The sequence below is a fragment of the Numenius arquata genome, chromosome 9, assembly GCF_964106895.1.
Source record: "Numenius arquata chromosome 9, bNumArq3.hap1.1, whole genome shotgun sequence".
NCBI classification, from domain to species: Eukaryota; Metazoa; Chordata; class Aves; order Charadriiformes; family Scolopacidae; genus Numenius; species Numenius arquata.
The window spans coordinates 17,829,563-17,856,248 of NC_133584.1; the positions used below are offsets into that span (position 1 = coordinate 17,829,563).

The 26,686-nt window shown below is 37.2% G+C and overlaps 1 protein-coding gene across 3 annotated transcripts in view; it reads left to right on the forward strand.

Annotated features, from left to right (window-relative positions):
• The window catches only part of TRIP12 (thyroid hormone receptor interactor 12), an 81,919-nt gene that overhangs the window by 50,091 nt on the left and 5,142 nt on the right, over positions 1–26,686 (forward strand). For 2 of the 3 annotated variants that reach the window (XM_074153384.1, XM_074153383.1), the window contains 31 exons: positions 102–250; positions 584–619; positions 706–801; positions 1,224–1,316; positions 1,447–1,608; positions 3,308–3,376; positions 3,483–3,648; positions 4,370–4,487; positions 4,627–4,783; positions 5,088–5,241; positions 5,665–5,893; positions 6,722–6,840; positions 7,496–7,703; positions 8,806–8,906; positions 9,036–9,210; positions 9,499–9,640; positions 11,183–11,374; positions 12,082–12,233; positions 14,068–14,225; positions 14,655–14,728; positions 14,832–15,031; positions 15,805–15,932; positions 16,214–16,365; positions 16,827–16,969; positions 18,267–18,423; positions 19,573–19,671; positions 20,203–20,317; positions 20,594–20,748; positions 21,249–21,413; positions 22,629–22,793; positions 26,275–26,388. In XM_074153384.1, the coding sequence (XP_074009485.1) occupies positions 102–250; positions 584–619; positions 706–801; positions 1,224–1,316; positions 1,447–1,608; positions 3,308–3,376; positions 3,483–3,648; positions 4,370–4,487; positions 4,627–4,783; positions 5,088–5,241; positions 5,665–5,893; positions 6,722–6,840; positions 7,496–7,703; positions 8,806–8,906; positions 9,036–9,210; positions 9,499–9,640; positions 11,183–11,374; positions 12,082–12,233; positions 14,068–14,225; positions 14,655–14,728; positions 14,832–15,031; positions 15,805–15,932; positions 16,214–16,365; positions 16,827–16,969; positions 18,267–18,423; positions 19,573–19,671; positions 20,203–20,317; positions 20,594–20,748; positions 21,249–21,413; positions 22,629–22,793; positions 26,275–26,388 (4,343 nt within the window). Of the gene's footprint in view, positions 1–101; positions 251–583; positions 620–705; positions 802–1,223; positions 1,317–1,446; positions 1,609–3,307; positions 3,377–3,482; positions 3,649–4,369; positions 4,488–4,626; positions 4,784–5,087; positions 5,242–5,664; positions 5,894–6,721; positions 6,841–7,495; positions 7,704–8,805; positions 8,907–9,035; positions 9,211–9,498; positions 9,641–11,182; positions 11,375–12,081; positions 12,234–14,052; positions 14,226–14,654; positions 14,729–14,831; positions 15,032–15,804; positions 15,933–16,213; positions 16,366–16,826; positions 16,970–18,266; positions 18,424–19,572; positions 19,672–20,202; positions 20,318–20,593; positions 20,749–21,248; positions 21,414–22,628; positions 22,794–26,274; positions 26,389–26,686 lie in introns of all 3 variants that reach the window. The other variant, XM_074153385.1, reaches the window with a different exon arrangement.

The window sequence follows — 26,686 nt, forward strand, 5'->3', positions numbered from 1 at the left end:
ATCTCTGGTCTTCCACTCTGGCAAAAGTATAGCATAATTGTCCCCTTGAACACTTATGTTTTCTAATATCTTCTTTCCTAATCTTTTTTCTGGATATCTAGGTTCTAAAGCCCAACAGCTTTTACAAGGTCTTCAAGCCACTGATGAAAGTCAGCAACTACAGGCAGTGATTGAGATGTGTCAGCTGTTGGTCATGGGAAATGAAGAAACATTAGGAGGATTTCCAGTCAAGAGTGTTGTACCAGCTTTGGTAAAGATGAAATACCATATTTCTATGGGAGGATCTAATATTTCACTCAATATTTTGCTTAAATATTCTTTATTTATATTCTGTAATCTCTAATTAGATATATGTGTATCAATCTATATATATCATTACTTGGTTTTGAGGGCATGTTTTGTTAAATTTTGATAGTTCTAGTAGTCCTTCAATAGCTCAAGAATAAGTAGTGGCTCTTTTGAAACTCTTACCAGGATTCAAAGTCCTGAGTCAATAGCTATTACACTGATTTGTGCCCTTTTTTATGTTGATATCTAGCTACTTTTTACTAAACTAACATTTTTTTTTGTTTTGAAAAAACAGATAACACTGCTGCAGATGGAGCACAACTTTGACATTGTAAGTCATTTGTGATGTTTAAGAAATTTTTGAAATACAAAAATGTATCATCTGAAATTAAAACCAAATATCTGTATATTTAATAGATGAACCATGCATGTCGGGCCTTAACATATATGATGGAAGCACTTCCCAGATCATCTGCTGTAGTGGTAGATGCAATTCCTGTCTTCTTGGAAAAGGTAAAATGAAATCAAAACAGTGTTAAACTGTTTTTAACATCTGAGGGGACTTTATCTTTTAACTTCAGGATATACCATTAAGACAATGGCTTCTTTTCATAGCTTACAAGACAATAAGGCATGAGAAGCTTTTAAAAACTGGTTTACTCTGTGTTCACACCCTTACTGAAAAGCACTGTCTGAGTCACTGAGAATGTGTTGTCTGGTTGGTGTTGCAAAGATAATGTAAAATGATATAAACTGGTAACTCTTGGAATAACTATATAGGTGATCTAGCCTTAAATTGGCTGGCTTGATTACAGCTAGCAGTGCAGGTGCATTAGCATATGTGTCTTAGACAAAGTGTCCAAGTGTTGATGAAGATTGTTATTTTTACAAACTGATTTAGAAATTGATCTACAACCTTTCTTATTTTCTTGTAGCTGCAAGTTATTCAGTGCATTGATGTGGCAGAGCAGGCGCTTACAGCCCTGGAGATGTTGTCACGCAGGCATAGTAAAGCCATTCTGCAGGCAGTAAGTGAAAAAGCACTTTTACCTCTACCAGTTCTACATCTTGGTGATCTTTGTGAAGATAAAATAGTAAAACAAGTTTCTGTGATTTTAGTAATACTGAGAGTGAAAGCGTTTGTTTATTTTGTTATAGGGTGGGTTGGCAGACTGTTTGCTGTATCTGGAATTCTTCAGTATAAATGCCCAGAGGAATGCACTAGCTATTGCTGCCAACTGCTGCCAGAGTATAACACCTGATGAGTTTCACTTTGTGGCAGATTCTTTGCCACTGCTTACACAAAGGTTAACGCATCAGGTAAGAAGCTGTTCTAAAATGGAGTGTTTTAATTTTTACCTGAAAGTATTGTAAGGTTGCTTCCAGATACTTAGTTCTTTACTGTGTATTATTTGCCTTTGCAGTGTGATAATTGCCTTAAATTTCCTATACTGTCAGTTGTGATATTGCAACATGCATATGGACATTCTGGTTTTTGTAAATGTGCTGTAAGGATTCATGGCACCCCTACTAGTTTTGTAGAATGAGATAAATAAGGTACTTTAACTTAGGGCATGAATAATAATAGGTTTGTAGTCCTTGTTGCCCGTAAGTAAGAGCAAGTCCAGTAACCTTACTCATCTTTTTTCTAACAAATGGGTTGCAAGGTTCCTTTCCACTTCAAGCTGAGAAAAACTTCAGTTTCAATTTTTGTGTGGTTTTTTTTTTGATTGGACTTTTTGGGAGGGCTTACGGCTTTTTAAAAAGCCAGTTCCTACTCTTGCACAGTAGTTTTAAGTGATGAACACTAAATCATGGAGCTCCTAGGGTCTGCCTGTGCTGCAATGCTGCTGTGTTCATAAATGAGCACTCACAATGATTATTGTACCAAAAGACACTTGGACATACTGCTTGGTTGGCAGATCTCTGTTAAAAAGGTGAAAAAGAAGAAAGTATTTTGTTCCTTAACAAATGCAACTAAATGCAAGCTTCCAGGTAATGTTTTTGTGTGTTCTTGTGCTACTCTTAATTTTGCCAACATCTTCTTGCTGAGAGAATGCTTGAATCTTTGAGGCAGCCTCACAGAAGTCAAATGTCAGCTTGAGATGGTGCTTTGGAAACAAGAAGCACCATTCTCGGCAGTAGTAGGGACAAGTACTGACTCCTGCTCTCTGAAGAGAAGCTACAGCCCACAAAAGTAAGATTTCAAGAAATTTTGAACTGGAATTTTTCTGGCAAAAGAAATAATCTTGAGTTAGCTCTTAACAGAATAGTTGAGGTTGGAAGGGACCTCTCAATTATCTAGTCCTAACTCCCTGCTTAAGCAAGGTCAAATAGAGCGCATTGCCCAGGACCATGTCTAGCTGATTCTTTTTGTTTCGTTTTGGGTAGGCTTTTTTTTTTTTAACTTAAAAAAACAAAAAAAAAACAAAAAAAAAACAACAACCCTCCAAGGATAGAGACAGCCTCTCTGGGCAGCCTCTTTAGTGTTCGACCACCCTTACAGTAGAAGTGTTTTATTATGTTCAGATAAACTTTTTTGAGTGTTTCAATGGACTTTTAACTAGAGCTATTTTTAGAGCAATCTTTAGTTTCTTGGTGGTTTTGGATTTGCTGTCTTGGCTGCACTGTATGATATAAAAATCAGGCTTGATGTAATTTCTAGGACTGTAGTAGCTTTCACTCCTGTTTATTATCTATATCTCCAGTTGCTCTGGCTTTGTAGCTCTCTTTCCTTTTGTTTCTTCCTTGTAGAACACAAAAAGGATATTATAGACCCATTTATTCGTCTCTAAAGGTATTTGTGTTGCAAATGTGAGATGTTTCCCAGGGAATATGCCATATCAGGAGGTTAGTTTAGACTATATCAATTAATTTAAAATTCAGAACTGTAATATTCTGTAATATGTGATTCAGCTGGCCTTTTTGGAGAAATTCTATGAATGTATCATGAAATGACAGGATAATCTAATGCGAGATAAAACATTTTAATACAAACAAATACTTTTTTTAATAATAGGACAAAAAGTCTGTCGAAAGCACTTGTCTCTGTTTTGCACGGCTAGTGGACAACTTCCAGCATGAGGAGGTAAGGGTGTGGATTTTTGTTTCATTCTTCCCTCCCTCCGTTTCTCCTAAGGGCTTACCTTTCAAAGTCAGACTAACATTTTTAATTTTACTGTTCCCTCCTGAAGAACTTGCTCCAGCAGGTTGCTTCCAAGGACTTGTTAACAAATATCCAGCAACTCTTGGTAGTGACGCCTCCTATCCTGAGCTCAGGAATGTTCATCATGGTGGTTCGCATGTTTTCCTTAATGTGCTCCAATTGTCCTACACTTGCAGTCCAGCTTATGAAGCAAAGTGAGTTCTGGCTCTTTCACATTCTGGGGGACCTACTTAAGTTAATGCCTATGGTCAATATGGAACTCTGTGCACTTGGTTATACAAATACTGTGTTCTCATGTTTCTCTCTCTGACTCTGCTTTCCCTGGGATGCCATGTTTGTTAATCGTGTTGAAAGGTGTTTGTTTTTTTTTCCTGAGGGGTTTTTCTCCCCTTTCCCATCTGTAGCTGTTGTCACTGGAGTGTTTCCTAATTTTGAGTCTGTTAGCTGCACAAGTTAATCTCATTTCAATGCAAGCTGAATAATTCTTTTTGTAGTCTTTACCAAGTGGGGAAAACTCGTGATTTAAGGGCTCTTTCTAAGGGAAACCATACAGAAAAGTAACTGCTGTGTAGGTGTCTTAGTTCTCACTTGTTTTCTTCTTTTCATCTTGTAAATTTTGACCTGTTACTTCAACTGTGCTGTATGTTCCCCTGTTTTCTTCTGTGCCCTGTATACTGAGTGATATTTCCCCCCTAGATGTCCAAGGGGGAGAACCAAACCCCCCCCCAAAAAAACCAAACCCAAAAAAACCCCCACAAATCCTGGACCTGAGAACAAACATTTCTTGCAACATTTGAAGAGATGGCTTTTACTGTCTATTTGCTTAGGGCAGTGACTGTCGCTTCTGTGTAGTGTCTAATACAAAACGGAGTCCATATTCTGATACAGACAATCTCATAAATAATAATTTTATAGATATTGCAGAAACACTTCATTTCCTCCTTTGTGGAGCCTCAAATGGGAGCTGTCAAGAACAAATTGACCTTGTTCCACGAAGTCCTCAAGAACTTTATGAGCTTACTTCTCTTATCTGGTAAGTTAAAAAGCCCTAGGTTGGGTCTGGCTGGTATGTTAAAATCCGTAACATCTGTAAAATGAAGGCAAACAGTTTTCAGCTTACATGGACTGCACTGTATACTTCTAGTAAAATACTCTTTTAATTTTCTTTACAGTGAACTGATGCCTTGCCTGCCAAAAGAGGGAATCTTTGCTGTTGATACTATGCTAAAGAAAGGAAATGCGCAAAATACAGATGGTGCGATATGGCAATGGCGAGATGACAGGGGCCTCTGGCATCCCTATAACAGGATTGATAGTCGAATAATAGAGGTAATAATTCCATGTATCTGTGTAGTGATGTTTTTTAAATGTGCATCCGGTTGTATAGGGAATTGAGTGCTTCCTTTATGATTTTGAAAACACCAGCCTTATTCTTTCTGAGTAAAGATGGGTTTCCTCAGGCCTCTGTAATCTTGCACTGTTTTGGGATTCAGTAATGGGTGAACTGCTTGATCACTGTTCTTACTCTACCTCTGTCAGTCATGTTTCCTACTGTGTTGCCCCTCTCACCACCTTTCATATAACTTCCTATTTTTTAAGGATGTCTTAATTTAAAATTCTTCCTTGTTTTTAGGCAGCTCATCAGGTTGGTGAGGATGAGATAAGCCTGTCTACACTTGGGCGTGTCTATACTATTGATTTTAACTCTATGCAGCAAATAAATGAGGATACTGGAACAGCACGTGCCATTCAGCGAAAACCAAACCCTTTAGCCAATACAAACACTAGTAAGTAAAGCTTAGGAGGCACCTGGTGTCCCTAGCTATGGCTGACTTCTGGTGGGCTATACGTACTACTTAGCTAATATATTTCTTGTGGTTTCTGTGGAATATGGAACTATTCTGATTTATGTGAATCAGCTGAAGACAGCTTTACAACAAAACTCAAACTGTTGAAATGCATTCTTTTAAGCGTGTAAGCTCTTTTCCTGAGAGCTAAAAATCCATTACATTGGAGAAGTGAAGAAAAAAGATTTGACTCCTTGAAAGAGGAGGATTTATACCTACGTTCTTGCCATCAGTTTGACTTCTGGTTCTTAAACTGTTTTTTCAATTAAAGAGCTAAACTAATTCAGTTTTAAAAAAAGAAAGTAATCATCAGAGCAGAGAGACAAAGAACTATCCAGTGATTTGTTGCACAATTTCTCACAGGTGGACATTCAGAATTGAAGAAGGATGATGCTCGAGCACAACTAATGAAAGAGGACCCAGAACTGGCAAAATCCTTTATCAAAACATTGTTCGGTGTTCTTTATGAAGTATATAGTTCTTCAGCTGGACCTGCTGTTAGACATAAGTGCCTTAGAGCAATTCTTAGGATAATTTATTTTGCTGATGCTGAACTTCTGAAAGATGTGCTGAAAAACCATGCTGTTTCAAGGTGGGTTCATTAACCATTGTGAATGATAATAACTTGGAGTTTACAACTCAAACTTGTGATTACTTTTTTGGAATCATCTTTTTTAGGGGAAAGTTGTACTTTTAAATTCTTACGTATTTATTTTTCCAAAAGTTGAGGCTGCCAGCTCCTCAGGAATTTTTTGTCTTAGATTTTATAGCCAACTCTAGGTGGTTTTATTAGAAACTTAGATTACCTATATGGCTGTGTGTACTAGTAATGTCTAATATTACAGTTTTCCTGATTTCTAAAACTTGCCTATAAACTTTTCTGAGGGCAAGATAACTTTTGAGGTACTACAATGTGAACAATAAGTTTCTCATTGCATTCAACTGGTAAGGTCTATTCATGAGACCTCTCCTACATGATGATACCATACAGTTAGGGATCTAGATGAAAGGATGCAATTAGAAAATAAACTTGCTAGTTTTTCAAAGGCAGGGCGAAGGCAGGGCAGGGCAAAGACCATGTTTGTCTGTCATGGTTTGGGCTGGACTGGCCAACGAGAACAACAGATGCTGTCCAGAGAGGAGGAAAAGAGGTAAAGAGATTTATAAGTTTAGAAGGAACTAAAGGAAGAAAACTCTTTTACTTTGACACATGTTAAAACATGGTAAAAGTGATATAGGTGGGAAGAGGACTTTTTCAGTCCTTTTTTTTTATAGCTTTTACAAAAGCACATTGAAATTTGTTTGCTTCCAGTCTCCAGTACTCTGTATGGAAGGTGAACTGGCTTGATTTTATCTTTTTTTAAAAAAAATAAGAAAAAATGAAAAGACAAACCTAATTCTAATAAACTGTCTGTTTTAGTCATATTGCCTCCATGTTGTCGAGTCAAGACCTTAAGATAGTAGTTGGAGCCCTGCAGATGGCAGAGATTTTAATGCAGAAGTTACCTGACATTTTTAGTGTTTACTTCAGAAGAGAAGGTAAATCTTGCTTGGTTGTGTTTTTTTTTCTGTTCACCTCCTTATTTAGTATTTCAAAAGTGTGTGTGTAGAATCCATATCCTTTACCCCTCATTCCATCCCCCCCAAGCTGTAAAAAGTTAATACTGTTTTTGACTAGTAAAGGCAAATCCATGCAAGCTGTCATCATGTGATTGGGGAGGAGCTGACAGACTCTGGAGGAGACAAGCTTGTTTTTTCTGAATCTGAGACAAGTTTGTACAGGCTTACTAGCCGCTAGTGAACTTATATTTAGGCTGAACATAACTTGCTGAAATTACGTGGGTAGTCTTACTGGACAAAAATAATCAATCTGTGGCAGGAGCTGGCTGTTATAATCTACTGGGGGTTTTGGGATTTCTTTAGCTACTGTTTGTGCTGGTGTCCTTGGTTTTTTATGTTTGGTTTTTCTTGTTTGTTTTTTTAACTATGTAGATCAACTTTTTCAAGAGAGGATTGAACAGTTTTTTAAAGCTTAGTATTGATGGGCGGGGTGAGCCAACACTGCCATAGTCAAAACAGAAGTTTTAATAACAGACTTCTACCTTTTAAAACACCTTTGTCCCCACCCTCCCCTTCCAAAAGACCCCCCCACAACCAAGCCAACCCACCAATAAAGATTTCTTCTTTTGCAAAGGGGTGATGCATCAAGTGAAAAACTTAGCAGAGTCTGAGGCTTTGCTAACCAGCCCACCGAAAGTATGCACTAATGGATCAGGAACTCTGGGTACCGCTACAACAATAAGTACTGGAACAGCAACTGCTGCCAGTAATGCGGCTGCCGATCTGGGCTCTCCCAGCTTACAACACAGCCGGGAGGATTCTTTGGATCTGAGCCCACAGGGGTAAGTGCACTATTTGTTGTGAACAAACAATCTGTGGGGTTTTTGTTTGTGGTTTTGTGGTTGTTTTGTGGTGTGTTGTGTGTTTTTTTTTTTTTTTTTAAAAAAAAGTCTTGACTGACATGGGCTGTTACGGTATCATCTGCTTTTTGCTGTGATATTTTCCTCTAAGGAATTAAAATGGACTGGTGTTGAAGCTATCAATGGGTAGCTTTGATTCATTTTATATGAAATGTTTGGGGAAAAAAAAAAGACAAGTGACCTGATAGTTACGATGTAATGATAGGAAACAATCCATGCTCTTTGGGGAGAGGCTGGAGAATGCCAAGAGCAACAGCTGTAGTTTCATGTAACTCTTGAGGACAGAGTGATTCATTCAGAGAAATGATAGCTGTGGTGCATGATTCCTTTCTGTTGGAGACTGGAGGAAAAAGATGTCATCCTTAAGTTATTTTATTGGAATGCAACCATTTTTAATTCTTGTAGAATTTATCTCTTGTAGGAATAAATTACTTTAGTGTTACACAATTTGCCTTTATTTTAAAGGTCAAATGTTTGTCTTAATGTATTGGCATAATAAGGAAACTCACCTTAAACCAGAATTAAAATATGTGAATTGGAGAAGTGTAGGGCTTGGCAAGTAGAAACTCGTTAAATTGTTGAAAAAGTGCTTTCTAGGCTTTAATAGGGGAGACAGGTCAAATACCCAATGTCTTTTGGTGTTTAGAGACGTATAGCTCTTTTTTCTTCTTAAGTGTATTTGCATAAATGAATAACCAGATGGTTACACAAATAAAAGTGTGAAAATTATGAGAAACCTTTATTCAGTGACACCTCTGGCTGTCTTTGGCTGCCTGTAGCAAAAAGGTAACAGCAAGGAAAATGCATTCTTTCTGAATAGAGTAGTCACTATGTCCTTTCAGTTAAAATAGTGTTGAGGGCCCTTCTTCCAGAGCTCATTTTTCCTTTGTGCCCTCCTTGTTATGGGATAGAATTTTTTCAATTCTTGAGGAAATAGCTGGCAGATGCATCCTAAACTGAGGGATGGGTATGCATGTGAATATGGTGGATGGAAACATGTTACTTTATTTTTAAAATTGGACAGACGACTGAGCGATGTTCTAAAGAGAAAAAGACTGCCAAAACGAGGGCCAAGGAGACCAAAATACTCTCCTCCAAGAGATGATGACAAAGTAGACAATCAAGGTAAATAATTCTTAGAATGTGATAATCTATCTCCTTTTAAATTTGGAAGTAAGCTTTATAGGCTGTCAAAAGCAGTAGGATATAATAAACCTGTTGATTCGCTTAATTTTTTTTTTTTGCTTCCTCCAGCTAAAAGCCCTACAACTACTCAATCTCCTAAATCTTCCTTCTTGGCAAGTTTAAATCCCAAAACATGGGGAAGATTAAGCACACAGTCCAACAGTAATAATATTGAACCAGCACGAACAGCAGGAGTAAGTGGTCTTGCAAGGGCTGCTTCCAAGGATACCATTTCCAATAACAGGTACACACACAAAAAATCAAAATACTTCTAATACGGTGTTGACTTTGAGGTGCATGACTTTGAGTTTAAAGTAGCATCCTGGGGGCGAGGAGGGAGAACTGGGGAAAATGGTGCAAGAGGCAATCTGTAGAGAATAGACCTTTACTATGTTTGGAGTAAGAGGGAAGGGTTTTTGTCTGTGGCTGTTGTTAAACACGGGGAAAATGATACTCTGGCTGTATTTACTTGTAATATTGGTGTATGCAAATGCTAAGAGTGGCCGAATGCCTTTTGTGTGCTTCTTTACAGAGAAAAAATTAAGGGCTGGATTAAGGAGCAAGCCCATAAATTTGTAGAACGTTATTTTAGTTCTGAAAACATGGATGGAAGCAATCCTGCACTAAATGTATTACAGAGGCTTTGCACTGCAACTGAACAACTCAACCTCCAGGTGAGAAATGGCAGATCCACTTGGAGTTGGGGTGGGAGTGGAAGCAGTAAAAGTATTTAGGAGGAAGCTGGAGGAAAGCTGACCATTTTAGACAGTATGGCAAATACTTTAAGCCTAATTTTTGTTATCTTAAATAATGATACAGTGTTTCCTAACTTGGAATGGTTTACTTGGGAATTTTTTTTTTTCAAATTAGTATACAAGCTTTGACACATATCACTTATGATAAATGACTAGTATTAACAAAGATATTCTTGATTCCTGGCAATATGTCACTTACATAGCATTTTATTTCAAATTTTAAAATTCTACAGTTAAGTGTTAGGGATTGACTTTATGTATAAAGAAGAACACAGTTTGTAATAAGAACTTTGGGGGTGGGGTGAAGGACAAGAGGGAAGTAGCATTTTGTTGAAAGGATAGAAGAAATACAAATTGGGCCACATCTGCCATTATCTCAAGAACTTGACCCTGTTTCTCAGACAGTTGTGATCCTTTATAGATGGTCTAAACCTGTAACTTCTAAAGTAGCTAACAGTTGTGTTAAGTTCTGTGCTTTGATCTAAACAATCATTAAAATATGAAATGTTTCCTCCGTCTCTCTTCCATGCAGATGTCATGTAAAATGTATACCAATCTGAGTTTTAGTGGTGTTTTTTTTTTTTTTTAAGAAAACAAAACAAAACAGACTCCTGTTGGGAGCTCATCTCTATGTTGCATGAGGCAGAAATGGGACCTTCAAATTTCTCTTAAAACTTCTCTTCAAACTTCTCTTAAAACGTTTAAGTGACCATTTCTGATTGCCCCGCTGTACAATCCAAATCATAGAATCATAGAATGGTTGGAAGGGACCTTTAAAGATCACCCAGTTCCAGCCCCCTGCCATGGGCAGGGACACCTCCCACCAGACCAGGTTGCTCAAAGCCCCATCCAGCCTGGCCTTAAACCCCTCCAGGGATGGGGCAGCCACAGCTTCTCTGGGCAACCTGTTCCAGGGTCTCACCACCCTCACAGTCAGGAATTTCTTCCTAATATCTCATCTAAATCTCCCCTCTTTCAGTTTAAAACTGTTACCCCTCATCCTATGGCTCTACTCCCTGATCAAGAGTTCCTCCCTATCTCTCCTGGAGCCCCTTGAGCCCCTTCCAGTGCCTATAAGTTCTCCCCGGCACCTTCTCTTCCGCAGACTGAACAACTCCAACTCTCTCAGCCTGTCAATTCAGTCGTCATTACTAACAAAACCCTTTCAATTGCTCTCTGTCCCAAAAGCCTCTGAATTCATACCGTGCTGCTTAAATGGTCACTTACATTCTCTTAAAAAATGTAGGAATGTAGTAGTTGCCTGTAATGTCTCTTCTTTAATAGAGAAATTGCTTACCGTCAGTTTTATTTGCCCTGTCACTTCTTGTATTGAGTTACTGTACACTCCAAACTTTCTTTTTTTCCCCTCCCTTTACAGCTGTTCCGTGCAGTAGGAGGAAAAATAATATTTCTTAAGCCCTTAGTACCTGGGTAGTAAAATATTATTTTTGTATTTTTCAGGTGGATGGTGGAACAGAGTGCCTTGTAGAAATCCGTAGCATTGTCTCGGAGTCTGACGTCTCCTCATTTGAAATCCAGCATAGTGGGTTTGTTAAACAACTGCTGCTTTATTTGACATCTAAAAGCGAGAAAGATGCTGTAAGCAGGGATATCAGATTGAAAAGATTTCTTCATGTATTTTTTTCTTCTCCAGTAAGTTTTTCTTGTTTATTGTTTTGTCATTTTTAGTTGTCTTCTCTCAAACTGTACTTATCTGACCATCTGAGAGGTTCAGCAATGACCTTGACTTAAAGATGGAGTACAGAAGGAATGTTTTATGTGTAATGCTACCACTTTCACATGGTTCTATGTTTTTACAGGTCATAAACTTTTTAAAATACCCTGTAATTACAGAAAATAAAACACAGTGGAAAAAATTTTCAATGTGGCCTATTGTCCGAGTCTTGAACAACCTTAAAGTTGTTCCTGACTTTTAAGAAGTTGGTATGGAAATGGTTTGGATAGTAATTTTATCACTTGCTCTCTTTTGTCCTAAATACTTCAAGAAACTAGATTGTCCTGGTTTTAAAGGAAGAAATTTGAAGTGGAAGAGAGGAACGTAGATAACTACAGCTTCCATTAAGCTTACTGCTCCTGCTTAAGGATGAATGCTTAAAATCTGTAGGGCTATTTGGTTGAAACCAGGAAAGACAAGTGGCATTCTTTGAAACAGCCCTTTCATAAACTTGTTATGTGTCATCTAGTCATCCTGATACTGCTGTTACTTTAAGTGAGAGCAGTGATTCTGGGTTTTGTGTTTTGGTTTTGTGTTGTGTTTTTTTTTTCTTAAACAACTTGTGGTATAAATTGTTTAAGATGGATTAATTCAAGCATGTAATTTAGAGTGGAATATCTTCTAGCTTCCTGGAGAAGAACCCCTTGGAAGATTAGAGCCATTAGAAAATGCACCTTTGTTGGCGTTAGTCCATAAAATGAACAATTGCCTCAGTCAGATGGAACAGTTTCCTGTCAAAGTGCATGACTTCCCAAGTGGAAACGGAACAGGGAGCAGGTAAGGATTAATGCTCAGGTAACAGTTCCATTGAAAGCTTTTGTTTTCCAAAACTTGTTTCCATGCTAAAAGTTCCAAGGGGTAGTAGAAACTTCTGACCCTATTAAAGAAAAAAGCAATTACACAGTTAACTTTTTTTGTTCAGTGGAAGATTGAATATTTAACCAGATATTTGCTTACCATCTTGAAACTTCTCTCACTGAGATCAGGGGTGGATGTGTTGTTTTAAAGGCAATCTCTAAATTTAAAGTTTTAAAAATTCAAATGTCTTCCTTGTCCCTGTGTAACAAACACTAGGAAGAAATAATCTGTTTATTGCTGAGACACTGATATTTTTTAGTGAAGTAATTAAACTGCAGAGTGTTTGTATTACAGCACTAAACTTATTCAGATAGGTTTTGTTCTCTAGGATGATAATGGTTTGAGTGATAATTGTTGGCTGTCAGCATAGTTTAAAATAACTGTAGACCTACCCTGTGGCTTAAGATAGATTAAGTTTGGAATCTAACTTGTTATTTGCATTTTATGTAACAAATATGAGTGACTGAAGACCTATTTCTACAATTTCTTTTCTGTACTTTTCTTTAATAAACGAATACTATTTTTCACTCGGTGTAGAGTGGTTAGTTAAGTCTATTTCAGTGTAAGTTGCATATAAGTTTTGAAAGTATTTTGTGGTGCTGGCTAAAAGCTTGATTTGATTATAGACATGTTCTTGTGAGTATGTAGAAGTTAGAAGGGGAGGAGCATTGAAAATGAATTTTTGAAAACTGTTCTTTAAAGTTTGAAATTCCAAAATCTTCTGTCTCTCAAGTAGTAATATAGTCTGGATTTTTTGTGTCATTGTCACACAACATCCATTACAGTAGATGTATTAGAGCCCCACACTATAACGTTAATCTAACTTATATTAAAATTCAGTACTTGTTTTTTGTGAAACTGTTAAAATTCATGGGAATGAATGCAATACATAGATTTCTAATACTTGAAGGAATTAATTGTCTTGATACTGCTTTTGCAAAAAATATGTGCTCTGTAATCTAATAATGCTTCCTCATATGCTCTATTTCTGTAAAAAGTGGGATAACTACAGAAGTTATAAAGCTGTTGATCATAGCAGCAAAGTTCTGCTATTCTTTTTGATAGAAAGTTAAACACGGAAAGTCAGGCTACTGCAGCATTGTTTGACTGCTAGTCTTGCTGTGGATTATGTCAATGGGGATTCTGAGGCATTAAGATTTGGTAGTCTTTCACTAGCACCTGGAAATAGAAGCAGCCCAAGCTACGAGATTTGTATATAAAACCAGCTAGCTTGAGTATTGATAGCTTGGTGAGATGGAACACATATAAACTATACTTGGCAAGAAAAAACAGAGGAGCTTTCATGTTGTCTCTTTATGTCCTTATTAAAAACCATATGAATGGATACTTGTGTTTTCCACCCCTGATTCTGATCCTTATTGCACTGCAAGTAAACAGAGCTCTAAATCTCACGTGGCATTAGCTGACCGCTGAACAATTTCAGACCTTAAAGATGGTCAATATAGGCCATATTACAATCAGACATCAGACTGGATTTTCTCTTAATCCAAGTAGCTTCCATCGGAAATCAGATTTTGTCCAACTTAAATTCTGGTGTTCTTGTAGAATAAAATTTTTGACCTGTTTATCCAAATCTTAATAGCTTATTTTTAGAGAAATAATACTCTGAAAAAGTGAATTTGTAAATGCATGTATAAGCCTATTTGAATGCATTTTTTAGTGCAATTATGGTTATTAGATTCTTTGTGTAGCAACTTTTTTCACAAATTATTTTGAGTTTTTCTCTTAACAGAGGATCCCAAGCTTTAAAATTCTTCAATACACATCAGTTAAAATGCCAACTGCAAAGACATCCAGACTGTGCTAATGTGAAACAGTGGAAAGGTGGACCTGTGAAGATTGATCCTCTGGCTTTGGTACAAGCCATTGAAAGATACCTTGTGGTTAGAGGTATATATATTATACAGTCACATGTGTTTTGCTTTTTGAGATAGCCAATACTGTCAGTAGTGTAGAGTCTTTAAAAACCTGTGAGGATTATACTGAATTAAAAAGGCTGTATCTGGCTCACAGGGGAGGAGACCACAGCTGCAGACAATCTTCTCTTTTCTGGGACAGAATTTTTCCTGTTGTAAAGAGTTCAGTCTAAATACTAGCAGAAGTAAAGTCTAGCTGACGGTCAGATTGGCTGTAACCTGGCATTTTTGATGCCAGATGTCGATACTGAAATTTCTTTTAACATGTTTGAATTTTACTTTTTTAAATTGATATATTTTGGAACTGGTTTAAACAGTGGAGTTCATAAAAGTCAGAATACAAATGCATTGCTACATTTCATGTAAAAACAAATGAGGATGTCTTTCTCCTCTCTTGTCTCAGGCTATGGAAGAGTTAGAGAAGATGATGAGGATAGTGACGATGATGGGTCAGATGAAGAAATAGATGAATCTTTGGTAAGCTTTTGCTCTGGGGATATGAGGAGGGAACAGTGAGGGGGAGAGTCTTAAGAAGCTAACAACAAGTTTCTTAACTTGTGTGTGGTTTTGTTTTGTTCAGGCTGCTCAATTCTTAAATTCAGGGAATGTGAGACATAGACTGCAATTTTACATTGGAGATCACTTACTGCCATATAATATGACTGTGTATCAAGCAGTTAGGCAGTACAGTTTGCAAGCTGAGGAGGAGAGGGAGTCTACAGATGATGAAAGCAACCCATTAGGAAGAGCTGGGATTTGGACAAAAACACATACAATTTGGTAAGTTGGCTAGAGAAATCAGGGGACAACTTTTCCAATTTCCTAGATGTATATATGTAAAGAAAATGGAATATAGCTGCTCTATCTCCCTTTCCTCCCTCCCTCCTAAACTGTGACATTGAATTTCCTGATGTGCTTGAGATACTTAAATCTTAATAAGAATTTGTTGCTAGCTACTGACGTTCTTTCTAGCTCATCAGCAAAGCTGATGAACCAGAAGTGGGAAATCTTAAATGACACCTGCTAGATTGAGGGAAATCATTCTTAGTGTTGGGTAACTCACCACAAACAATAGAGAATGTGTCTGCAGTCTACAAATAATGGTCAACTTCAAGCTGGTTTTCATGGTTGATTGCTGTGCCATGTGTATTCTCTGGCCATACTTTGCAAGGAGCAGTATTGATCTATGTCTGTGCCAAACATTTTAATGTTCAGCAGTGTCTTTTTATAATATTTAAATGTTATGCAAAAGCAACAACAAAAAAACCCACTTTGTGGTTTTTTTTTTTTTTTGTCTATACCTTCTGCTTCTCTTCTTCCAGTTAATGGAGCCGGAGGGTCCCCATTTTTTCTCTCCCATGACATACTTTGCTTCTGAGGCCTAGCTTCAAAGGCTGGACCATATCCAAATGCATTGTTCTTGTCTTTCTGCTTTTAACTGTCATTCAAGTTAAAATTCTGGTAATCAAAGAACTAACACTTTTATAACTGTTTTTGTTTCCATGTAAGTTAGTATTTCACAAACATCTTTTTAACTTTTAATTACTTTTTAGGTACAAACCTGTGCGAGAGGATGAAGATGGTAGTAAGGACTGTGTTGGTGGTAAAAGAGGAAGAGCACAAACTGCTCCCACAAAAACCTCCCCTAGAAATTCTAAAAAGCATGATGAATTGTGGCATGGTGAGTGTGTTGCCTTGCAAATGTATTAGATTGGTGAAAATTCTGAAAGGATGGGGAGGGAGACATCATAGTGTTTCTTTTAAAGCAAGAATAGGATAAGAAAAGTAAGCATATATTAATGTGTGTATTAAAACTAAAAATAAGCTACTTACTGAATTGCTTGACTAAACTGTTGTAGTGAAGTGAATGTCATGACTAATACTACCTAGACCCCTAATAAGTAAATCCTGGAAACACTTCCAGTTGATTTGTTCTGATAATGTATTATTTTTTCCTGCTAGATGGTGTATGCCCTTCGGTATTAAATCCTCTAGAAGTTTACCTCATATCTACTCCACCTGAAAACATAACATTTGAAGATCCCTCATTAGACGTTATTCTTCTTTTGAGAGTTTTACATGCTATCAGTCGATACTGGTATTACTTGTATGATGTGAGTAGAGAATTTTTTTAATCACTTTCACACTTGATACTGACAACTCTGTCCTGAACCACCTTAAAACAGCCTTCTTCCCTTGTCTGCTGCCCACCACCAAGACAGAATAATGCAAATACTATCATCTTCCCCTGCCTATGTCTCTAACATCTGGTAAGATGCAGGCTATAAATTCTTATACTCAATCATATTTCTTCTATAGTGTGTTAAACACGCTTTCCATGCTTTTTTCCTTCCTGAAGTTCAAAAAGCAACATTATTCCTGAAAAGAATGGGTAGTAAAAATCTACTCAGTCTTTCTTTCATGGTTTAGACTATGTATGACCAAAGTGACAATGAAAGTTTTTTTTTTTTCTTGTGATAAGCAAATTAGAAGCATAAAAAGCCCTCTTAATAAAGGCTTGATATTTCTTCCAGCATTTCTTTAACTAGAAGTACATTGTTCTTATTTAACACAGAATGCAATCTGCAAGGAGATAATTCCAACCTCAGAGTTTATCAACAGTAAACTGACAGCAAAAGCAAACAGGCAGCTTCAGGATCCTTTGGTAATTATGACAGGAAACATACCAACTTGGCTGACAGAACTTGGAAAAACATGGTATGAATGACTTACCGTATAGTATTTCTAATTTGAAATTAGTCGGTCTCCTGGCTGGGCAGCCCAGGTGGAGCTTGTGTTACAAGGCTTTTGAAAGTGCTGGGGGAGAGTAAAATGTAGGCACAGAAATCTTGTTAAGTTCCATAGTGACACTTGGATGAATGTTTACATTTCTATTGCATGGTTTAAACCAAATATGGAGGGATAGACTAGCTGCAAAGTTTGGACCATTTCTCAGGAGTTTCTGAGCAATTTGAAGTTTTCTTACTGAAATAATTGTACTTGATTATTGAGGTATTTTTTTCTCCTGTTAAACTACTTAATGACATTTTGGTCATACCACCACATTTATTTTAGCATATTCGATATGGTGCAAAGGAAAATATTTTTGTAATTACTGAAAATAAATAATTTTTATAAAGCTATATTCATAGTATTTTGTAGTATCTTGACACAGAGTGAAAGCTCTAAAACTCTTGCACTTGAAATAACGAGAAATCAGTTACTTGAAAAATCCAAGAAGGTCAGGTTAATTGAAGCAACACTGGTGACAATTGACTGGAAATATGTACTCTAAAGAAACTGTTTGGTTTTTCATTTTTAAAATAAGATCTCTAAATTTCTTCATAAACATTCCAAGTAACAAACGATAAGTATGAATGTATATTGTTATACATACATCTATACCACTATTTGTTCCATAAAACTGCCTTTTCGCTTAAATGTCAGCAGAGAACTGCACTGTTAATGTACACATGCCTTTGAGAATAGTAGAACTGATGAATTAAAATAGTAAGCTTCTCTGGTATTCTTTCACAGATAATTTGAAGTGTTTTTTGAAAATGGTGGAAGGTAAATTGCTGATGCTGCTGTAGGCTGGTTCTCATTCTTTTTCCCCCCAAATATGGGAGCTTGAACAACCTTCTTAAAATCTTTGAGCTGAGTTAGATTTACTAATTGTAAAGCAGGTGTGAACAAGTAAAAGAGTATTTATTTTCTGATACAAACTTTGAATAACCAAGGCATTCAAGTATTATGAGTTATTTTTTGCAAGAGTAGAAGCTTCGGAATCTTTGTGGTTCCTTCTTACGTTAAATTCCATCTCTAGACTCTTGCTCATAAACGTTGTAACTAAAACTAAAATGTGTTCTGGAAGGCTCCCTTTGGAGGCTGCTTTCACCAGTGTTTTCAATAAAGCACTAATTTCAGGCATACTGCATTTCTGTTGTATTTTAAACTGAACTATAGTCATAGATGCTAGTTGAAACTCAGCTAACTAATCCAATGCTCTTTACAGCCCATTTTTCTTTCCATTTGATACCCGTCAAATGCTGTTTTATGTAACTGCTTTTGATCGTGATCGAGCCATGCAAAGACTGCTGGATACTAATCCAGAAATCAATCAATCAGATTCTCAGGATAGCAGAGTGGCACCGCGACTGGACAGGAAAAAGGTAGGTATATCTTGTTTAAAAATTGAATGAATGGTATGTTTATTTTATATTGCCTTTAAGAATATCATTGTGAGAAGATTTATTTGTAAAACTGCAGGTTTTGATAGTACACCGATGAGGGGGAAGTTTCTTTCTGTTCTTTTAAAAGCCCCCGAGTCAAAAGCATGCTATCTTCTAGGTATCTGCCACTAGGTGGCAGGAGGGGCTAGAGTATTCTACCCTGCTTTCTCACATCCTGCTTAATTTTGACTTGGTCTTTACATAGTTTCTGAAACTGTACTCCAAGAATGAACTTCAGGTTTTAGGTTACATTAGTGCTGTTTCCATGTATTAGCTTGTAAACATCTGTTTTGCTCTATGTAAAATTTCAGAAGAATTCAGGCAATAGGTTTTAGACCCTTAAGTGTTAACTGACTAAACAAAAACATTGTCCTTGTATTCTGGGGCAGTATTAAGCCTCCTGTCACAATGTAATAAAACTAAGCTGTGATTGTTTTAAATTGAGGCAGTCTTGGGTGTTTGCCTTCAGTCTGTTATCTTAAACTAAGTTCTGCTGTATAGTGCAGATCTGCTATATGGTCTTGAATACATTTTGGGCGCAAAAATAGCTTTCAACATGTCAGAACCCCAGTGCTGTTGTGGGTTGGATCTTTTTGTTGTTTGGTGGTTGTTTTTGTTGTTTGGGGTTTTTGGTTTTATTTTTTTGGTTGGGTGCATGTTTTGTTCTTTTTTTTGAAACCTGCCGCTTTCCCTACTAAAGAATCCACAAGGGCAGGGTGTAAGATTATTCCTTTGCTGGATTTTGACATCTCTATTCTGTGTTTTCTTCTCCGCATGTTAGTTGAGGTATGTAACATCACATGACAACACCTCTTTTATGTTGTAGTCCTACTGCCAGATTCTTGGCACGAGTACCTATTAGTTACACTGAGACAACTGTAAGGCCTTGGTTTTTCATTTCATGTCCAACATTTCAGTTTTCATATAGAAGCAAGAATTATCAAAGCATAAGCTTACAAATTGTTGAACTGGGGAACTATTAGCATGGGGTGAAAAAACTTGCATAACTACTCTTTCCCTGTTGTAACTGCCTGGGGACCTGGGACTTACAGACATAATTTCACTACTTAAAACTTCTCTAATGTGTAGCGCACTGTGAACAGAGATGAGCTGTTGAAACAGGCAGAATCTGTGATGCAGGATCTAGGCAGTTCAAGAGCCATGTTGGAAATCCAGTACGAGAATGAGGTAAGTAATATCAATGCAGTCTAATTAACCCCTTTTTACTGAAGATCAGTACAAAAAAGCTACAACTTTCCTAGAATGACTTGGTCTGACTCTTGGTCCTTCCCATTGCTGGTGTCACGAAATTGTATCTATTAATTATCCTTAATCCACTTGGTTGTGATTTTTAGTTGCTACAAGAAACTCTTCCTGATCTACTAAATTTCATAATCAGTCTTATTCTGCAGAGCACATATTTTTTTCTAACTCTAAGTAAACAGCTGTGTGCATTTCCTGTATAATATGTTTGTTAGGTATTTAATGCTTTTATTCCACTATTATCCCTCTGATATGTGGTCTTTCCAAGCTGTCTCAGTCGTGCTGTAAATGTTGGCCTAGTTAGGTTCTCTAGATGCTTTTTGCAACGTAGTCTTCTTTATAGCCAATAAAGTACTATATTTCTCAGACTTAGATTTTGATATTCAGACTGACCTAATGGACTCACTTATTTATCTCATTCCCCTTCCTCTCCCTGCACCCTCCCTCCTCCTGAAGGTTGGCACAGGCCTAGGCCCCACGCTAGAGTTCTATGCACTTGTATCTCAGGAACTACAGAGAGCAGACTTAGGCCTTTGGAGAGGAGAAGAAGTGACTTTAGCCAATCCAAAAGGTAAATGTTTTACTACCTAAAATATCAATATTGATCTAATATTGAATTGATTCTAAGTTGACTTTAATTATGTGAATACCTTTGAAAGAGCAGCTCAGTTTGTGGTCTGATAATATGCCTTATGATAGTGTGTAGTTATCTTTGTGTGGAGCTGTTTTTTTTTTTTAATATTATAAGAAGCCTTAGGTTATGGTTATCTGATAGCTGCTTTCAAACTTGTATCTGGAGTGAATCTAGCAGCGTATTTACTGAATTTTTTTTTTTCTCCCTCAACAGGAAGCCAGGAAGGTACCAAGTACATCCATAACCTTCAAGGCCTTTTTGCACTTCCTTTTGGTAGAACAGCCAAGCCAGCTCACATTGCAAAAGTTAAAATGAAGTTTCGCTTTTTGGGAAAACTAATGGCCAAGGCAATCATGGATTTTAGACTGGTGAGAATAAAATGGAAAATATGATTCTGAAGGGTTAAGTGGAAATTCTAGTTCTGACTGTTGGGGAACAAACAGCACTGAGTTGCATGGAATTATTTTCAGCTCTAGCAGTTTGGGCAGGGGGAAGAGGGATGTGGCTGAGCTTTTCAGGGGCAAAGGGCAGCGTATGTTTGCAGTGGCTTTTGAGACCATAGTGAAAAAAGGAAAAGCCATTGCCTGCCATGTGTTGCAGTCTCTCTCCAGTCTTCTTTCAAGATCATTTTGGGCTTCCTATTATTCCAGCTGCTGGCTTGCTGATTGCTCAAACGTGTATGCACTAGGCAGTCAGTTGTGTTTTCTTGACTGTAGATTTCTCAGGTGAAAACAGTCAGACACAGTGTTTTCGTGTGTGCCAGAACTATGAATTAGTAAATAGTATTCTAGATATAGTCAAGAGATAAAATAGCAAAAGATACAATTTTGGAAGACAGTTCAATACTAAACAACGTTTTGATTTCCAGGTGGACCTTCCTCTTGGACTTCCTTTTTATAAATGGATGCTACGACAGGAAACTTCCTTGACATCACATGACTTGTTCAGTATTGATCCAGTAGTCGCCAAATCAATATATCACCTTGAAGATATTGTAAGACAAAAGAAAAGACTTGAACAGGACAAAACACAGGTGGGAAAGTAGCCCTAAGAGTGGAGGAGTGCACCTTCACATATTTGGATTTTATGAAGCAGCCATAATTGAGAGTGTATGATAGTGCTTAATACTGATGGGTGATAGCGATAATGACTTCATTCTAGTAAAGGAGTAGTTTTAATGTTATTAAATCAGTGGCTAGTAATTATAAAACAGTGTTTCTGTAATATAGACTCTAACATGAGAAATTTATTATGAGATTTTTCTGTGTGATTAAACATAGGCTAGAAGTGGCTAAAACTGCCAGATGTTTGCTTCAGGTAATCACTTTTTGTTTCACTTTGAAAAGACTAACCAACTTCAATATTGGGGAAAAAAAGTCTATCTTTGATTTTTGAACATTTAAAAGGCTTGGCTTTCTTATTAGTTGGTTTAGTCAAATTTTGAGGTTTTCTTAGATGTGCCTTTTGTGGTTTTTTCCTCCCCCTCTGAAGAGCTGTATGCAGAACTGATATAACTGGCTTCATATAAGAGCACCTGTATGCTCACATAGATACAGAAGAATCTTAATTTTTCAAGGTTATCCATTCTTAACTGTAAATAGTACCACTCCCTGCAGAGTAGGGATAAAGGTCTTTGGCGTGCATCCTCTTCCTAGCATCCAATGTTAGTAGATGGTAGGCAGTAATAACCTAATTTATGCTCTTAATACATTTGCTTTGTTACTGGTGAAGTCACTACAGGCTTGTGGGCCTTTGTTCCTCTTCACCTCACTGTATCACCCTCTCTCTCTCTGGAGCACCGCTTTTAATTTCCCAACAAGAGTTTGAAACACCTGAAACCTGGTGGATGAAAACTGAAAAATGTCAGTATGCATGGCAAATATGAGTGTCATTAAGTATTCTAAGGGAAAAACGTAGCTTAAGAGCTTTAGCATATTACACATCTCCTTTTCTGGCAGTAGTACTCCCTAAATAAATAATAAGCAAGAAGTTAAAGTAATTCTAAAATTGCTAGGAAAAAGTGTACTGTTATGATTTTTCAAGTTTATCCATTAAGACAGTTTATTTGGTTTGTCTTGGTTTACTGTTATGTATGAAAAATATAGAAGGAAAGCAAGGATTACTGTAACAATATTACTAGTAATATTCTTATAGAAATGTTCGCTTAAAACTGCTTTAGAAGATATAACTTTTGGACAAATTAATGACAATGAATTGTTCTCACTGGTTTTCCCTTCTAATTTTTTAGACCAAAGAAAGTCTACAGTATGCATTGGAGGCTCTGACTATGAATGGCTGCTCAGTGGAAGATTTAGGGCTGGACTTCACACTTCCTGGGTTTCCTAATATAGAACTGAAAAAAGGGGGAAAAGATACACCGGTCACCATCCACAATTTAGAGGAGTACCTCAGAGTACGTAGAAGCAAAGCTAGGACTAAAACTTTCTTTATTCTTCCTTGCCTTACTCCCAAGTAGTTTGTTCCCATATATATTTCAGTTCATTCTCATGAACTGGCCACAGCAATAATTTTCCTACTGATTGCTTCTCTTCTGTACCACTTCATTACGACAGAAGCTGTTTGAATCCTAGTCAGTGCACCTGACTTGAAAACTTTATACTGCAAAAGAGCCTGAAGTATGTTTTTTTGGATGAAGTGTTGTAGTAAGCAGAGTAATTTGAGCTGTGGACTTTCAGAATCTTTTAACAAGTTCTTATATCTGGGTATGATAATGAATTTGTTTGCAATAGTGATTTAGCACCTGCTACTCACACTTCAGTGGGCTTTGAAATGCTGTAGTAATAGTGAAATTGTTTGGAGTCAGACTCACGAAAAAGTAAGTTCAGTTGCTTTTGGAGTCAAAATTAGAACAGTAGTGTTTCGTTTTTAAAAAACAAAAAAACAAATGCCCACAAAAAAACCCCACACAAGCAAACAAAAACCACAAACCATAAAAAAAGGTAAGGAATAGACAACAAAACAGTGCCATAATAAGTTGACACTACAGCTGCATATTTATTTATTCCTATGTCAGAAGGGACATAAAACCTAGAAAAACAAAATGGTCATACTGCTGAACAAAGGTAGGAGAACCTGCATATGAGAGTGTTAAAGGGAATAGGTTAAAAACAGCCTGGAAAAGAGATGGGGAAAGGCAGGAAGGCGGCAATATTATCACATGAAGTCATGAGTGGGGTGGAGGTAAGAATGATTGATTGCATCATGAAAAAGCCATTATTCCTATTCCTAAATAATGCATTTTCTGACAGGTTAGTCTGCTGCCAATTGCACTCTGAGGGCTGTTAAGATTTTTCAAGCCCTAATAAGAAACATATATCTGATGTTTTGGTAGGAATGATTCAGTAAGGGACGTATAAGCTCCTGGATAACAACTGAGAATTTTGCAAAGTTACTCCGTAATCCTTACAACTGAATTTTGAGCAGTTGCTGTTCGTGTTCCAGATTCGAGCTGTTATACACATATCAGTTCTCATATCTTAATTTGCTGAAAGCAAATTCTGCCAGTCAAGAATCACTTAGAAAATTAAACATATTTGGATATAAAGCTGTTTGCAGACGTAATGATGGGCAATGCCAACAACCATAGTTCATTAGAAACAGCATTTGCAGTCTCTGTTTACTGAGGAAAGCTGAGCAAGGTTGCTTTCACGTCTGATTTTCATACAGTTTGCAGTCAGTTGTTGTTTTTCATTTGGGTAACATGTATCAGGTATCTGATCTACTGAGAACATCTGAGGTGTCTGCAAGCCTGTAGTTGTCCTGTTGCAGGCCTCTGGCACTGTAAAGGAAAAGCAGATCACTACCAAAAGCTTGCTTTCCGCTTCTTTCTAAACAGCTTTCAGGACTACTTTCTTTAAAGGACATGCAATTTTTGTTGCATCCTTGTCTTTATATTCCTGCCTTATAGAGGAGACTTTAAACTAGATCCCAGTGATTAGCATTGCAGACTTGATGTCAAGGAAATTGAAAAGATTTCAAGAGGGAAAATTACTGTCCTCTGTATCACAAGTATGATGAATTGCAATTTAGAAAAAGTATATTTAATTTACCAGTTTGCCTGTACAGCTCCCTGTGGGTCAGCAGCACTGCTCTTGAAAATGTCATTTTCATTAAAAAGTTGAGTGTGGATTACCATTAAAAGGAGTTGATAAAGCTAGAATATCCTACTGCTACTCTTCATGCCTTTCCTGCAGTCATGCCATTCTACCCTCCACCTCCCTTTTTTTCCCTGAGGACAGTTCCCACAGAAGCTACCTCTATCAGAAAGTAGAACTATTTCAGCTACCAGTATAGCAAAAGACTTCATTCTCTTTTTTTCCTTCCCCAGCCTCCCACCCTCTTCTCCCCAGCACTATAAAGAAAGAGACCAATTTTCTTGTTCTAAAACTGTGGACAAAAAGTTTCCAGAGTGTAGTCTTTGGCATAACAAGCCGGTCTCTTCTTTGAATCCACAAGAATACAGTGCAGCTTAATTTTGCCACACACTTGTGGTCATAGAAAGTAATCGTGATGCTAAGTCAGCAACTCTGCTGCTAGAATAGCCATAGAATATTCTACATTATAGAGCTCAGTAGAACAGCCTTCTGTGCTGCTGGTGCCTACCAGCTTGCTCTTCAGTATTAGAACTTGACGTGTGAAAACAGGGGTATGTATCTTACCTCAAATTCAATGCCTGAGTCCTTTGTAGGAAAGCATCAGTGGGATTTCATATCGGAGAACTTTCCGGAACAAGTAGCTCTTACTGGGACAGGGTTAAATACTTGCTTCAGGAGTCCAGCAGTATCAATCAGGTTTTTAATTGTATTCAGATGCCTGCTTAGATGCCTTTCAAAGCTTTTCTCAGTATTCCTGATCAGAACTTTTAACACATTTAAAAACTAGTAGCTGTGTGTTGATGACACAGCATTTACAATCAGCCTTCACTTCCTGCTGGAGTTGATGGTGGCCAAGGCAAGTGTAATCATCAGTAGCACTAACTGACAAAAGAATCTTAACTTGGCATACAATGTGCCATGTATAGTGTATCTTTTTAATTCAGTGGAGAAATACTGGCTACAGGGGATTTAAAATTTGGTCTTGTTTGTGTCATGTCCCCTTCTCCCTCAGGGTTTGTTTCAGTACATGCTGTCCACTTCTTATTCTCACCAGTCCTGAGAAGGGTAACTGCAGGTATGAACAAAAAGCACACCCAGAAAGCCTAGACTGCTGTCTTACTGTCTTTTGCCTTATGATTCTTACCAAATCCCAGTAACCATGTATTCTTGTAATATTAAGCTACTTAATGTAACAAAAAATCTAAAATTTTTTGTAACTATGTATTAGAAACTAGTATAGTACTGACTGTAGGATTTGTTTCAGTTGCTGAATTTTAAATGGATATCAATGTACAGAGAGATGGTCTAGGTTAGGCTTCTAAAAATATCTATTAAATGTTTAGGTTTGTTTGAAAACATTTTGTTAAATAGAAAGAGTTTAACTAGCTGTTTTGAATTCCATGTATTAACTTTCTTTTATCAAAAGTAAAGGCAAATAAGTTGTTTCAACTCTGAGTTGCATGCTTAGGATATTATAAACATGGGATTGTGTAATGCCAGACCACATGAGAAAGTTATAAAGAAAAAAACCCACAAATTCTGTGTCTGTTGCATTGTAGCAGCACTGCACTTGCTCCTGTGCAGCAGCATGAGCTTGTGATTTAAGGCAGAATGAGACAATGTTGTGGAGCAGCTCCGTGAATCAAAGTGCAAGCTCTGCCACAACTACAGTGAGCTGAGCTCCGGTAGCGTGTGTTTCTGCAGCGTGGTCTTTTGTCCAGTAGTGATCATTCCATGCTTCCTTTGTTCAAATGACACTTTTTTTTTTCTTCACTGCAGTTGGTTATATTCTGGGCACTAAACGAAGGTGTTGCCAGACAGTTTGACTCATTCAGAGATGGATTCGAATCAGTCTTCCCCCTCAGTCATCTTCAGTACTTCTATCCTGAGGAGGTTGGTAAACCTGTTTTTACTGATGCTTTTATAACCTTATATCTACACATATGGACAGTCTGAACCTACGTGTGCTCTGGATGCAGAGCAGTTGTGCAGAGTCTGATTACTTTACACTTCTGATGCGTATCAATAAAACTTGGTCTCCCTTAAATTGTATACTTTAATATTAAAGATTTCTATGTTTGGTGGTCATTTATTTGATGCTTTTATTATTAACAGCTCCATTTTTCTTTAAAATTGAGTGTATCCAGCTTTTCTGAGAAAAGTGCTTACGTTAGAGTGTAGGCTCGCTATA